The sequence below is a fragment of the Muntiacus reevesi genome, chromosome 20, assembly GCF_963930625.1.
Source record: "Muntiacus reevesi chromosome 20, mMunRee1.1, whole genome shotgun sequence".
Lineage (NCBI taxonomy): Eukaryota > Metazoa > Chordata > Mammalia > Artiodactyla > Cervidae > Muntiacus > Muntiacus reevesi.
In genome coordinates, this window is record NC_089268.1 from 22,669,371 (window position 1) to 22,685,202 (window position 15,832).

At 41.9% G+C, this 15,832-nt stretch overlaps 1 protein-coding gene across 1 annotated transcript in view; it reads right to left on the reverse strand.

Moving 5' to 3' along the window:
• PTCHD4 (patched domain containing 4) overlaps positions 1-15,397 on the reverse strand; it is a 203,588-nt gene extending 188,191 nt beyond the window's left edge. Inside the window, exon 1 of the mRNA XM_065912127.1 lies at positions 14,972-15,397. Within this exon, the coding sequence (XP_065768199.1) occupies positions 14,972-15,397 (426 nt within the window). The remainder of the gene's footprint in view (positions 1-14,971) is intronic.
• Positions 15,398-15,832: the final 435 nt, after the last annotated feature.

Sequence of the window (15,832 nt, forward strand, 5' to 3'; positions counted from 1 at the left end):
ACTAGAAATCAATTGTTTATAAAATTGGTCAGTAGGATTGTGAGCGAGTTTTCACTTGGTGTTTTTATGATGTTGATTTGATGCTGATTTAGATTAAAAAGTTACAATTTATTAAGAAACCACTAAGTGTCTGAAAAATTCAAAATATGGAGAGCAGATACTAAAAATACTTTTAGTGTCATGTAAAAAATATTCATAATACTTTTTCACATAGAAAAACTGGGACAAAAACATTAAATAACACATCTAAGGTCATACAGTAATAAATGATAGAATTAGATTCACATATAGATCTATTTCCTTTTTACTACCCTCTTCATCATTATTTAATAATTTCAAAAGAGGGGCTCAATCAGTTAGAGCCTCCCCCACCTCAATCCATTAACAACTATGACCCACCTCAATTAAAAAAGACAAAAAATGCTGTTTTAAGCTAAATGGGCCACACTGTCAGTGCTTATAACTTTAACATCATCAATAACTTAAGAATGCAGAGCTGAGGGCAAGAAGGGAAGTAAAAATCTTATGTCAATTTAGTTACCAACTACCAAAATATTTTTTTCTGCCAGGAAGACGAGTAGGGTAACATCAGTTTATAAACAACATTTTGAGATAAATTAACTAAAAATGTAAGTGAACATTGTTTAGCAAGAGACATGCTGATGTGATTAGTTGATAAAAGATGTCTCAAGTTTCATAGCCTAGAAAGGATCTAAGCCCTTAAAAATAATCCCCAAGGGAACAATGGTTGAAAAGAATGTAATGATAATAAAGTCGAGCAGCTAGTAGCAGTTTTGTGTGCCATTCCCTTAGAGAGGTATGCTTGATCTACAAAAAGGGGTCATTAAACTAGAGCAGCCATTGAGCTGCTCACGCCCCCGGGGAGCTTAGCAGGGTGTCTGTCTCCAGGGGCACTCACTGAATCCCACTGACCCTAACCTCACGCTCATTGTTCAGGCTCTGCCTTGCCCACCCAGGAGTCTGCTCTAGAGAAATCATCCCCCAAACTGCATTGTGCAAGAAGAGCTGGATCCCGGGAAGGGAGAAATGACGCTCTAGACTTTTCGCCCATTTCTTTTACAATATTGCTTCTGTTTTAGGTTTTGGTCTTTTGGCCAGGAGGCATATGGGATCTTAGTTCTTCGACCAGGATGTCAAATCAGCACCCTCTGCATCACCAGGGAAATCCTTCCCATTTCTTTCTAAGCAAGAAGTGAAATGAGAAAAAAAAAAAAAAAGAATATATGTACATATACACATATGTAATGAAGAAGGCAATGGCAACCCACTCCAGTATTCTTGCCTGGAAAATCCCATGGATGGATGGAGCCTGGTAGGCTATAGTCCATGGGGACACAAAGAGTCAGACACGACTGAGCAACTTCACTTTCACTCTACATATGTAATTATATAAGTTTACCCCCCAAAAAATTGATTAAAATATACAACAGGATGGTGATTTCTCGCTTTACAAATAAAAGATGACTTGCAGATAAATTACAAACAGAAAGTTTATCACTGCAGGGATGGGGGACTCACTACCCATTTTTAAATTGTTTTTGAGGGTAATTTTAGCAGTTTTGTTCAAATGATCCTTTTTTAAAGACTGTTATTTTTCTGAGTGGAACATATGTCACAGGAGAGGATAACAACAGCCCAATAAAAACATATCTGATTATTAAAAAAAAACTTGATAATCTTAAAGAAAAATAAGAAGGGTTCTAAATAGCCCATGTGCTTCATGCTGTGGCACAGACGTTTAAGAGCATGCTTCATCTTTGATTTTAATGCCACATTTCATACACAGAAAGGGTAACCGATCCTGTCCAGGGGTTTAGCTTTGGCTTGCTAATATTCTCATTGAACAAATTTTCTCTAACCTGCAGCATCATCTATTTTCTTTCTCCCTCCCTCCCTTTCTTTCTGACACAGGACTTCTGCTCTTCACTTCTTTAACCAATCCCCTTAGTTTTAAGAAATCAGTTTCACTCTTTACCATCACATGAACAGAAACGATAAAGTCTCTTACTTTACACGTTAAGACCTTTTGTTTCCGCTTAGAAAGCGTGAGGTGTCAGTCTCTCAGACACGTCTGACTCTTGGCGACCCCATGGACTGTGGTCTTCCAGGCTCCTCTGTCCATGGGATTCTCCAGGCAAGAACACTGGAGTGGGTAGCCATTCCCTTCTCCAGGGGATCTTCCTGATCCAGGAATCGAACCTGGGTCTCGAGCATCGCAGGCAGATTCTTTACCATCTGAGCCACTAAGGAAGATGAATTTCTGCTTATGATACTCTCAGTCCTACATTTAGCATGGGTAGCTAAATAAATATCTCTCTCTCCAATCTAATGACTCTCAAAATTCAGTAATTGAGGGACCCTTTTTAAAAAGAAGCAAACAAAAGTCTTCTGAAACCATACTGTTGACCGAAATTATTTTATGTATCGTACATTGATGTTTCAATATAGATATGGTTGTGGCAAATGTGGGCAGTTTTTTTTTTTCTTTTTAAAATTTTTAAAATTTGAGATAGAAGTTACATCACACTATATTAGTTTAGGTATACAATTTAATGATTTGATATGTTTGAATACTGCATTAGTTAACATCCCTGTTTTAGTAAGCTTCAAATATCCAATAGAGCATTGCTAACTATAGTCACTATGCTGCACACTTGTACTCCCAAGACTTATTTATCTTATAACTTAGTTTCTTTAATTATAGTTCCACTTATGTATAAATATTTTCATCTTCTCACAGATAAAATATAAAGCAAAAGACATCTTCTAAATGGAATATTTATTTAGTGCAGTTTTGAATAGATTTCTTTCATTTATCCATTCAATTTTCATTTCACTAGCAAATGAAGACTTGGAACTATTAAAACGACCAGTGTAAGATATGCTTCCTCAGGACAGAATACACATATGAAGTCACATCAAAAGGAACTTAAATTTCATCTGCTTGCATCCCTACTTGAATAAGACAGAAACTCTGGCACCTGAAAACTTTTACCCATTCTGGGGGTCTTTAGAATATCTTTGTGCTGTGTTGTGATAAGTCGCTTCAGTCATGGCCTGTTCTGTGCCATCCCATGAACTGTAGCCTGTCAGGCTCTTCTGTCCACAGGATTCTCCAGCCAAGAATACTGGAGAAGGCTGCAACGCCCTTCTCCACGGGATCTTCCCAACTCAGGGATTGAGCCTTCGTCTCATACACCTCCTGCATTGGCAGGCAGGTTCTTTACCACTAGCACCACCTGGGAAGCCCCTAATATCTTTATTATTTCCCAAATTGGCTTTCACGCTCTGCTGTTTGGCCCCCTGGCTGATGGTGACTCCTGTGCATTAGAACGGGTGCTAGTCCCCCGGCATTCTGAAGTCTGTGCGTGGGTCTTCAGATGTGATTCAGTGAGTTCCCACTGTGCTACGCTGCCAGATAGAATACAGGACGCCTAGTTAAATCTGAATTTCAGATAAGTGAAGAATGCAATATTTAGAACATACTTATACTAAAACCGTAAATTTTTGTTTACCCCAAATTCAAATTTAACTGAATGTCCTGTATTTTTATTTGCTAAATCTGGGAACCCTACCAGGTGTTCAAGCCGCGTCCCTGCAGGCTCTCCTGAGCTGAAGTCACACGTGTATGGTGTACAGGTGGAGAAAGACTCTCCCTATTCCGGTGGCCCCTTGTTTCCTAAGCCCCAAACAATCTTGCTCGTGCTTCATGCATCTCAGGACTACTCAGAGAGGCAATTTTCAATGACTTCACCAGTAGCTATCTCTCTTTAAGGTTTAGGCACAGCCATAGAAGGGGAAGGGGATGACAGAGGATTAGATGGATGGAAGGCATCACCAACTCGATGGACATGAGTTTGAGCAAGATTCAATGGACAAGGAGGCCTGCTGTGCTGCAGTCCATGGGGACGTAAAGAGTCGGACATGAATGAGCAACTGAACTGAACTGGTAGAAGGGGAGACTGACTGGGATGGGCTTTTTATTCTGTTTCCTTGCTTGCCCACATACCAGCTGGCTCCATGTAGGCAGATCAATGTATGTAGTGAAAGCTACCAGCCCTACTAGCTCATCAGGCACATACAGTTTAACAAAGACTTCTTAAAAGTTTATAATACAAGTTAGAGTGTGATTAAGGAAATTGCCATCAAAGCACCTCTTAAAGTGTATAAAAGTGGTTTCTACCTTTGGAGCCACTTTGGAGAAGTTCCATGGAAAAAGCATCTTTTAAGAGATGTGAATTTGACAGTGTGAAAGAAATTCCAAGCCAAAGGAACCTTTTCTGAATTACGAATGAAGGTAAGAAAACAGGAAAATTCAGGGTGGGTTTGCTTTGGTTTGGCTGCTGCATAAGGTGTACTGCAACCTGAAACTTCAAGTAAAGTTGGAGGCCTGGCTAAGCAAAGTTCTCAATGGCTATGGTCAGGAGTTTGCTATTTCTTCTCTAGGTAATGAGAAACTCTTGCAGGATTTGGTCAGAGGAAAATATTATCAAGATATGTGAATGGCCCTATTACACAGGTTAGCTTCCAGGTGTGAGGAATCATGTGATAGAGAATAGATTATTGCCTAGATATAACAGGTACAAGGCAATGAAAACCCAAGGGAGAGACAGTAAAAAAGAAAAGGAAAATAAATTTGAAAAGGAGAACTCAGTCTTCAACCTTGGTAATCCATTATAATCACCAGAGATTTTAAAAATTTCAGGGTCCATGCCACCTCTTGACTAAGAATCTCTGGAGATGAGATCCACACATCAACATTTTTAAAGCTCCACTCGTGATTCCTACACTCAGCCAAGGCTGAACATCTCTTCTGCAGGAGAGAAGTTCTCATATTTCAGCAGGAATCAGAGCACCTGGAGGGCTTGTGGAACCCGATCCTCAGTTTCAGCAGATCTGGAACGAGGTCCAAGAATGCGCATTTCTAACAAGCTTTCAGGTGATCGGGATGCTATTGATCTAAGGGACATCTTGGCCTAGAATGAATCAGCTCCTACTATTTATATGTCTCGGCTGGGTGGGAGTCGAGGGAAGGGAAGAGTTAATCAGAGTGACTGAGTAAACGACAGAATAGAGATGCCATTCAAAGAGTTATAGACATGGAAGAGAAGTGATAGTTGGCTTGAATGAGAATATTGAGAGAACACAACAGGAAAAATACTGCTCCATGGGAGTAATTCTAACTATGGAAGCAGCAAGGGGAGTCAGCCAGTAAGAAGCAGAGAACCATCAGAGATATAAGAGGAGAACGAGAATGTTACAGAAACCCAGAGGGGAGAAAGGGGTGAAGGCTAGCTGTGCTGAAAGAGACAAGAATATACAGCTTCTGAGATATTTCCAGACCCAGTGGACACTGAAACCAAGGTCTCACAGTTTCTTTATTGTCCTTTACTGTCCTTAGCAAAGACATGTCACATTCAGAGTGAAGGCAGCTCAAGTTCTTTGGAGCAAAAATCAGAGGAATCTACGCCCGTCATACTCTACTTACTAAGGAAACAGCAATGACTATAATAGGATAGAAACATTTTCAGTTTTGAGGACTGAAACAAAAAGATTTTCATCTAATCAAGAGTTCACTATAGAGAATGGACTGGTGGTTGTCAAGGGGGAGGAAAGTGGAAGAAGGTTGAAATAGGAGTTTGGGATTAGCACATGCAAAATGCTATATACAGAATGGATAAACAAGGTCCTATTGTATAGCACAGGAAACTATATTCAATATCCTGTGATAAAGCATAATAGAAAAAAATATGAAAAAGAACATATATATTATTACTGAGCCACTTTGTTGTACAGTAGTAAATAACACAATGCAATTCAGCTATACTTCAATAAAAGATACATTTTAAAAAAAGTTCACAAGAAGAATCAATTAACCAACGCTGAATAAGGGCAGAATATCAATGCTTGAAGAGCTAAGCTGAGAGCATTTGTTAAGAGTTTGCAAAGAATCAGATACTGTTCTAAGTGCTTTATACTCTTCCTGCTCAGTGTGGTTCAAGGACCAGAGGCCTCAGCTTGCTAGAAATGTAGAATTTCACTCCATCCCAGACTTACTATATCAGAATCCGCATTTTTATCAAGATTTCCAGATGACAATCAGAATTTGAGAAGCCCTTCTTTAAGTATCATACACTTATTTAACAGAACTGAGTTACAGAGAAGTTAAAACATTTGAACAAAGTCATAGAGCTAATGGAACACAGTAAAGATGTAAACTGGACTATCAGGCTTCACAGATCTTGATCTAAATTGTGTGACATCAACTCTTAAGAAATTCTCAACACAACCCTTAGCACTTTTACCACGACAACATTTTACTTCCATCCACAGTGGCTTTCATTCAATGTACCTAAGGTACTAGGTCCTACTCTTCCTACTCTTGCTTCTACCATCTAAGCTCAACATCAGCTCACGGTTCCTTCCTCAAGAAAGTCATTTCTAAGAGCCCATGACTTGGTATCTTCCTCTCACAGCTGGTGTGTGTCCTCAGTCGTGAGACTCTTTGTGACCCCATGGACTGTAGCCCGCCAAGCTCCTCTGTCCATGAAATTTCCCCTCTCGCAGCACCAGGCCATTTTCCTCTGTGATAATCTGTAATGAAAAAATTTAGCTGCTTTTGGTCTTCTGTATTAGACTCAAGCTCCTGGAGGGTCACGCATCCCGTCTCTTTTTGCTCTTCACTCAGTCTCCAGCACCCATCACAGGGCGTGGCACGGAGCAGACACATTCTGTTACATCAGTTGAATGGCTTTTTAAAATTTATTTATTTTGAAGGATAACTGCTTTACAGAATATTAGTTGCTTTCTGTCAAACCTCAATATGAATCAGCCATAGGTATAACTATCGTTGACTGGCTTAGAGTCTAACGTGCACCTCACCTACTTTAGTATGACCCACAGTGACCATCAGAACTGAACATTCTCTTCTTCCACGTAATCAAGAAACCTGGTGAGGTGAGAGAACAGACCTGAATGTTCCAAGGGCAGAGAGAACTTTGAGGCTGAGCGCTCAATGTCCAGGCAAGCCTCCATCTACCTTGAATGCCTGGAACTGCTTTCAGACCCTCCTGAAGTTCTAAGAACCCTTTAAACAGGCTTCTGTTTTCCAGAAGCCGAGTCATCCTCTGCCTTTAGCCTGTGAGATAACAGAGGAAGTAAGCGTGGCCCAGATGAAGCCTCTCCTTGTAGGGAGGGGAACTCTGAAGGGAAAAACATCGGCTGTTCCAACGCAAAGCCTGTAACTAAACAGACTCGTTCATTTTAAGTGCTGCTCATCAGGTACCTTTCAGAGGCCCTGAATTTCCCTGAATTACAGAGAATGAGCCTTGATTTCAATGAATGGCTCTGCCATAATAATCCTGTCTGAGAAAGGCATGGATTGCAAAGCCACTTCAATAACCCGCTCCACTCTAATTTTGTGTTTCGCTTTCCCCAAATACCCTTGTGCCTATGTATAGCTCCTACACCTTGTGCTCCCATATAATATTAACATGATTAGGCTAACGAGGGCTTAATGCTGCTACTGTTGTAAACTAATCGCAAAGAGACTTGAGAAAAACGCTGCTGATTTTTTTTCTTAAAAGACACGGTTAGATTTAATTTCAACGTTTTTGGAAAATATTGATCGACAGTAATAGGCTTTAAGCTCAACCAGGTGACAGGCCCAACCACGGAGGAGAAGGGCGAGCCCTTCTGTGTGGACTAGCTCCTTGATAATTCTCTAGGCATTTCTCTAATGTCTCTATCACACGTCTACATGAGGTGGGTGCGGGCTCAATTACTGAATTTTCTTAGGGTGTTTTTGGTCTAAGTTGACACCCGTGACTTCAAAGCTATGAATAAGGAACACTAATGTCAACCTTGCATCTGAGACTTGAGCTTCCCAAACTCTCAGGGGCCTATGAATCACCTGGGGAGCTGGTTAAAACACAGGTTCTGGTCAGTAGGTCTGTGGTGAGACCTGGGATATTTCCATTCCCAGTGAGATCCCCCAGGGATGCTGATACCACTGGTCCAAACACAACACTTTGAGGAACAAGGTTTTAGAAACAAAAAGAATTAATTCTGTAGCTTACAATGCAGCTTGGCACGCTTTTAAGTCAGAAGCATTGCCGTAATGTTTCTGGGTGCCAGGGCTGTGATAGCTGTCTTGCCATCCCCCAGCAGCCTGGCAGAAACAATCCAGAGATAGGAGTCACTTCCACGATTCCTCCATGCGGAGGGGGCTTCACCTGTCTGTTGAACTAAGTTAGGGAAGAAACAGATCTGCTGTTTAATCTACAGCTGTCTCGTGCAAATCCAGAATCTTGGAATTTCCAAGTTTCTCCTTTAAAAATACTCATATTGAGCATGTGAAGAAATGTCTGGATGTATCTGGAATAGGTATGCACATCTGATGATGGATCAACTCTAAGCTGAGATAAAAGCAATGTGTTCCAATCGTGTCCAATAGACATTTCTCCAGGCAAGAATACTGGAGTGGGTAGCTATTCCCTTCCCCAGGGGATCCTTCCCAACTCAGGGATCAAACCCCAGTCTCCTGCATTGCAGGTCGATTTTTTACCGTCTGAGCCACCAGGGAAGCCCTATCATGCTGTGAGGACTAATGGATTAAAATGAAAATATTCTCCTAACACAATATATTTTGAAAAGCACAACAGCATAGCTCGTTTCAGCTACAATAGCATTAAAGTAGAAAAGGTTAAGGAAAAAACTATTAAATTTAAGTATTGCTTAAAGCAATACTTAAGAGCAGTAAGAGCAAAGAAATGTTTGCTTTTCCTTGTTTAGGGGGCATACATGGCTCTAGGCTCTTCTATACTTCCGTCTTGTTCTGTGTGTCCTTTTGACTTCTCCCCACCCCAAGCCCTTGGTGGTTCTGAACCACTAAATCAGCTCAGCTGAGGGTAAGAGAATTAGAATGGAGAAAATCATTTATCTACTTTCTAAAAAATTCTACCTTAATCCTTAAATTCCAAAACTATGGAAAGAAGCATGAATAAGTACTTATAAAATGGGCTTAATTTAGTTTAAAGTAGGTCTTTGTTGAAGCCAAAGAGCAGAATCTGTGTCCCAATACCAGGCAAGATTTTTACCCACCTGGTTGCTCAGAAAAAGTTTAATGTCTGAACTGATCCTGATATAGTGACTTGGAAATATATGTACAACTATTTAGTTAGGAAACTATGACTATTGCTTAACAACATAGTTCAATCTAACTAATTAAGACATCTACTTTACTCCAGAGAAATATTCTAGAATATATCTCCAGATCCACTGCAATGGTATTTATCTATGGCACGGTGGAATGTCACAGAGAAATCCCAGAGCTTGAAGCACAGATTGGTGATGAAACTTGTCCAATGTCACATAACTGGTCTTTAGAGAACTGGGGTTAGAACTCAGGTCTCCTGAATATTTCTCAATTTAGTCTGCATTGTATTATCCCATGATATCTCATCAATTCTTTTTCCTGATGCCAATTTAAAACAGGACTCAAGCCTATCTGGCACATAAGACCCTGGCTCGGAACTCGGTCACCTGACAGGCTTCCCCAGTCTCACTGGATCATTTGTTTGTTCTGAGTTGATGTGAAATAATATGAAAGGTGAAATCACATGTCGGTAAGGAATCTGTTGAATTGTGGCAAATCCATGCACAATATGAATGGTAGACAGATACTATCTGCTCAGTCGTGTCCGACTATTTGCGATCCCATGGACTGTAGCCCGCCAGGCTCCTCTGTCCATGGACTTCTCCAGGCAAGAATCTTGAGTGCGTTGCCATTTCCTCCTTCAGGGGATCTTCCAGACCTGGGGGTCGAACCCTGCATCTTTTGCATTGGCAGACAGATATTTTACCCCTGCAGCACCTGGGTCAACATTAGAGTTTACCCAGCTTGGAAGCATCACTCCCTTGTGGGTTAGTAAGGGAAGAGAAGCTTCACTGTACCTTCATCTGGGCTGGTCTCTCCAGGAAGCAAGGGGACTGGTATGAAAGAGCAGTGGACACAGTGTGGATCTGAGATGGCTTGGGGGTTACAGCCCTAGTTCTTCCTTAGTACAAGGGGTTGCTGTCACAGAGAAAGGTGCAGGATATGCAAGGACCTTATTCATACAGTATTCATACAGTACTCATGGTTAAAAATATAGACTTCAGTGTCAGACAGACCTGGATTTAAAGCCCAGCTCCAACATGAACTACCATGGGGACCTCTTAATTTACTTAATCTCCTGGTCTTTAGGTTTAGGTTCCCAACTCATAAAATGGGAAGAAAAATATTCTTCCTGACTCATAATCTTGCAAAAATGACATGCTGTGTATGAAATACCACATCAGTTAAGACACAAACTAAGCATTCCATAAGGTAGTGATTTTTTTCCATTATTAAGAGAGAGAATCAGGAATGCAAACTTAAATCTAAGAGAAGATCTTGACATAGCTAGTTTTCAAGGCTTTAGAATGAATTAGGGAAAGGAGTCTATGGAATAGATTTTCTTGGAAATCTTTAAAAGTAATGCTTGTTTTTTACTTTCCATGTTGGCTTAAATTGCCTTTCCATTGAGATTGGAACTAAATAATTAATGGCAACAGTTTCCAAATTAGGAAGATGTACTCAAAATGTGCCCAGAGAAACACTCTTTTAAGAAGCAGGAAAATCCATCTTTGTTCCTCTTCTTAAATGTGGTACCTTGGAAAACACATACTTCACTTAAACATCTGTTCAGAGGTATGTATTAATGGAATTTAATGGGGAAGACAGGCTGCAGGGGATTGCTTCACTTCTTTCTTACCATTTGCCATGGACCACATTTTTCTGCTTCTTCATTACTTGGCCTTTTTCAGTGGCAAAATTAAGGAAACAGGGACATATGGAAGTTGGTACTTTCTTAGAACTAGCCAGATGGAAAAGTGAGGTCACCATGGCCTACCTAAGAAGTAAGGAAATATTACCTGTAACCACCTGAGCCCCTTGAATTATATTGACAATATTTTTTGGAGTCCAGAGCAGTCCTTGCTTAAGGATTTTGAGTGCCTGTTTCATTTTAATCAGGAGACTGGTTCCAACACTGTGTTCAATTTCAAAATTCAGCCTGGCTACACTGTATCAATTTATACAATATGTATGCTTAAATAGGTGGGAAAAAATGGCTCCTGAATTAGTAGGGTCAAAAAATTTACAGAAATCTGGAAAGCATAGAGAATATCTTTAAAGTAAAAGCACATCATAGAGGTTTGAAGGTTGATAATAGCTTTGTGATGTTAGTATAAATGAACATATTAGTCAATAGACTAATCAATGATGTAAATACTGCCTGCATAGAAATGTACAAGTTGGGTTGGGGGGATATGAATAGTACAGAAGGAATGTAAGACTTGACCTTTGTGCCTACTCAGGGATATAATAACATAAAGATGATAATGACAGGCACAATTGTAGAGTTTGTATTACATAGGTGTAGGGATTTCCGATCCTGGCACCTTTCCTACACAGCTTTTGAAAATGTGTATGTTTCTTTTGTAGGATTCTAAGCTGACTGCTCCTTTTTTCATATCAGCTTTATCTGAGCCTCTCTTTAGAATTCCATAGTAGCAACTTCCTGTGTTCCTGCCTGTCTGGATCACCTTGTCAAGATAATCATGTTTATCAGAAGTTCTAAACCTTTCTGTGCTCAGAACTACTTGGATGTCTTAATATTTGGAAGATGTCTTTCCAATTGTCATAACCTAAGCTTTCTGTCAATCAGTGTTTATACATCTTCAGACTATCTCCAGGCTCTGACCTACTACTCCTTTTATATCAGGAGACTGCCAGTTCCTATTCACACCATCCTGCCCCTGCTATTTATTTTGCCTTTTCCCTCAACTATTGATTCTCTGTCCACCAATGGCATTATCCAGCACTGAAATTTTCCATACTGGCCAGAGTTGGGAAGATTGGTGACCCAAGTGTAACAGATGAAAGCAACATTAATTAAAGGGCCAAAAACTGTGAATATAAAATTTCTCTCAAATATCATACACCAGAAGTTCTCAAAGTTTACTATGGGTCAGCATCCTAGGGACATTCTTTGAGCATCACTGTCACGTATGGATTAAAATCAAAACAAAGGGCCATCTCACTTAACTCTGTGTGAGGGAGTTCTTCACCTGAAAGTCCCTGGAGACTCTGATTGGATTCTAGGTATCCCTGGAATTCCACCAGTTGTACTTTATATTACATTAGCATGTGTGATATTCCATCTGGATGCTTCAGAGAACCCACTGCTCTCAGAAAGTGAAAGTGTTAGCCGCTCAGTCATGTCCAACTCTTTGGGACCCCATGGTATGTCCAAGGAATTCTCCAGGCAAGAATACTGGAGTTAGTTGTCTCTTTTCCAGGGGATCTTCCCAAACTGGGGATTGAACCTGGCTCTCCTGCATTGCAGGCAGATTATTTACCATCTGAGCTACCAGGAAAGCCCACTCCTCTCAGAAGATTCTGAAATAATTCATTTACCCAAAAATAGCTTAAGGACCCCACTGACTGCATGCAGAAAGAGTCAAGTCAATGCACTGGAGGACACATTGATATTATTGATAGAATGTAGCAGAAGAGGGGCTTTATAAATCAGAGAGCCAGTGTATAATTCTGTTCTTATTATGGTTAGCAGAATAATTCCACTAGTACTACATGGACCTTTGTAATCAATTATTCCATTCTTTTATGATTATCCATTGATTCCTATCAAGATGTAGATGAACCAACCAATCAGCCAGAAAGTTTAGATGGAATACCTCTGGATCCAAAGATTAGAGTCCCTGTTTACAGATAATCAAGGGAAGGACATTGACATCTACGATTAAGACCCCTGAGTGTAAGAACTTTGCTTTTCTTGCTCCAGACTTGTCCCAAGTGCCTAGAAGAGCACCCAGTAAATCACAGGAGTACAGTCAGTCACTATTAAATAGGTGAATTGGAGACCTTAGGGTTTGTACAGTACATATCATAATGATATTGCTGAATAAACAAAATGCCCATGGTGGCTGATTGGACAGAGCCCTTACACCTGGAGACTACTGCTGACTAAAGTAAATAAGGGGCTCAATTACGACTGCATATTAATAAACTGCAAACTTGCTTCAAATAGGGAAAATAAATTGAAATTTAAATATGTCACAATTTCAAATCTTTCTTTACACCCAATGTTTGACATAGGAAAGAACTCAGTTAAAGACTATCTGGAGGTGAAGAAGATCACCTCTTCACCACATCCTTCTCTTGAGCAAGCAATCATGTTAATGGCAAAGGGTCTGGGAAATGAAAAGCATGCAACCCGACCACAACTATTCATCATGCTCCCTTCAATAAGTGTGAGGCAGGCAAGCCCTTACCTAGACTTCAAGCTAATGAATCATCTGTCTAGTCTCAGTAAACCCCAAGGGATTGCTCCTGCGAACAAGGGGCTGAAACCTTGTCGGCCTCTGGATCCATAAACAAGGGCAATATGTTAAAAGGAGGCAGGTTATGGGATTTTTCTGAGGAATTCCTAGTTTCCAAGTGCATTAACTTCTCCTTCAATTAAGGAACAAGAGTCCTTTACCTCAAAAATCCTGAGAAATTTATTTTTCTAAATTGTGTACAGATGCTGATTGTATCAAATAAATTAATAGAAATATTAGCAATTTCCTATATCTAGCCACCCATTCGTTGAAACTGGGATCACTTCTATTCCATGATTTCCCTAGAAGCACACACACATCTCATACACATTAGAAGAAAGAAAATTCCTTCTTCTTGGGAAACACCTGCCTTGGGAATTCTTGACTGTGCAGCCTCTGAGCTGCTCAAGGCTAAGCATACAAATGGTGCAGTGACTCTTTTGGAAGTCACATTTGTCCCTGAAACTTCAGTCACCTGGAGACTGCATGCCTCATTGCCTGCAGCAGCTCAATCCTGACAGTGTGGAATGAGTTTAGAAATCTCATTTGAGCAACAAAAGCTGAATTGAGAGTTTAAACAGTACTGTCTATTTAATGCCAGAATTATCATTCAAGACAACTTTTGCTGACTGTGGAATTTTTCCTTTTGCTATTGGGCTATTATAATAATCTTGCTTTGGTTTGGATTTAGGGTCTGTGTGTGTGGCGGGGAGGAAATAACAGGACTCAGCTAACTACTGCATCTGTTAGCTGCACATCTCCATTTTCACACAGAGAAAATTCCTGCTTCTTTCCCTATGCACACACACACACACACATAATTCCTGGAACCCTTACCCATTCATGCCCACTGCTTTCAGACACACACTCGCAGGGCAGCGAAGCACAAACTCCCTACATGTCAAAATCAAGCAAGGCTGAAGATGTAAAGGGGTCGATATGGCACCAGGTGGGATGTGTAATCAGTAATAAGAAATACATCGAGCCCCAAAAGAAAAGAAATCCCCCAAATTGTTCAGGATTCCCCCTCCCCCTTCCATTCACTGATTTATTAACCCTGAACAAAGATGTAATTGCAGGGTCTCAGAAGCAACTTTTTTTTTTTCCGTCCATTTTTTTTTTTTTTCATTTTTGGCATTTGTTTGGCTTTGAATTGCTTAATATCTAGTTATGCCATTTATTGCCTGTTTTCTTCACTCGGTTGCCCATCGTTCCCCACCGCCCCCCCAAAATGAAAGAAGCATCAGCTTCTGAGTCTTAAGGATGAGACCTCTGCATTTTCTTTGCTTGTTTAGGGCAAGAAATGAAGTGCTGCCTCTTTAATTGGCAGAAGCATGCAGGAGGAGCATACCTTTAATTTAGTGTTGGGATACCTCACTTGCACCCTGGCTGTTGTCTTATTGGAGACGGCAGCCTGCCTGAGATCCTCTAGCACTGAAATAATATCATCCAGCACGCATTTCTTATCCTGATTTCTCAACACACACAGATGGGAAAAAGTATAATTATAGCCCTTGTGGTTCACCTTCATTTCCAGCACGGCTCGGTGGGTCTGCAGGATCCCCTCAGCCTGGAGCAAAATATTGTCCCCGGGTGGGGAGAGGAGGATCACCCTGCCATACCTCCCGGGGGTGTGTAAGTCCGAATAGAGCTGGCTTTTGGACTGGTCCAGGGGGAAAAGGCTGCTGGCCAGGCTGCGCTCGATCTTGGCCAGGCTGTGGCTGGGAGCGACCAGGCGCTCCAGGTCGCCCTCGGGCTGGAAGCGGTTGAGCGCGCTGAGGCCGAAGGTGATGGTCAGGACTGCGGGCACGGTGAGGAAAAAGACCGGGTGTCGGCTCACGCACAAGCCCAGCCTGTGGCAGAACGACTGGAGCCCTCTGCGAAGCACCTGCCGCAGCATCCTCCACCAAATCCAGCTCGCAGGCGCTCCCGGCCGTCTTAAAAAGCACATGTGACATGTGTAAGCGCCGGGCTACCCCCTTCTCTCCACGCCCCCCACGCCCCGTCTCACCCCCTCCGGGTCGGCCCCCCGCCCCGCCGCCGCCGCCTCCCCGCCCCTCCGCGCTCCCCGCGCCCCCCCTCCTCCGCCCGGTCTTTCCCCGGCCCCACCTCCATGCGCTCCTACTACTCTTTCAAACACTGCAGCAAGTGCAGCACGGCGGGCAGATAGAGACGGCGCGCGCGGGGGCGGCCAGCGGCGCTGCCAGGGCCCCGGGGCCCACCCCTGCCCGCCCGCCCCGGCCGCCTCCCGCGCCCCCTTCTCACCGCAAGAGCAGCGATCCCGCGCTCTAGCCCTTCATCTCGGTGCTGCAGTCCCCCGGTCGCCCTCGCTGGAGCTGGTTCCGCGCGGAGCGTCCCACGGATGTGAATTTCCTCTCCGTCCCGG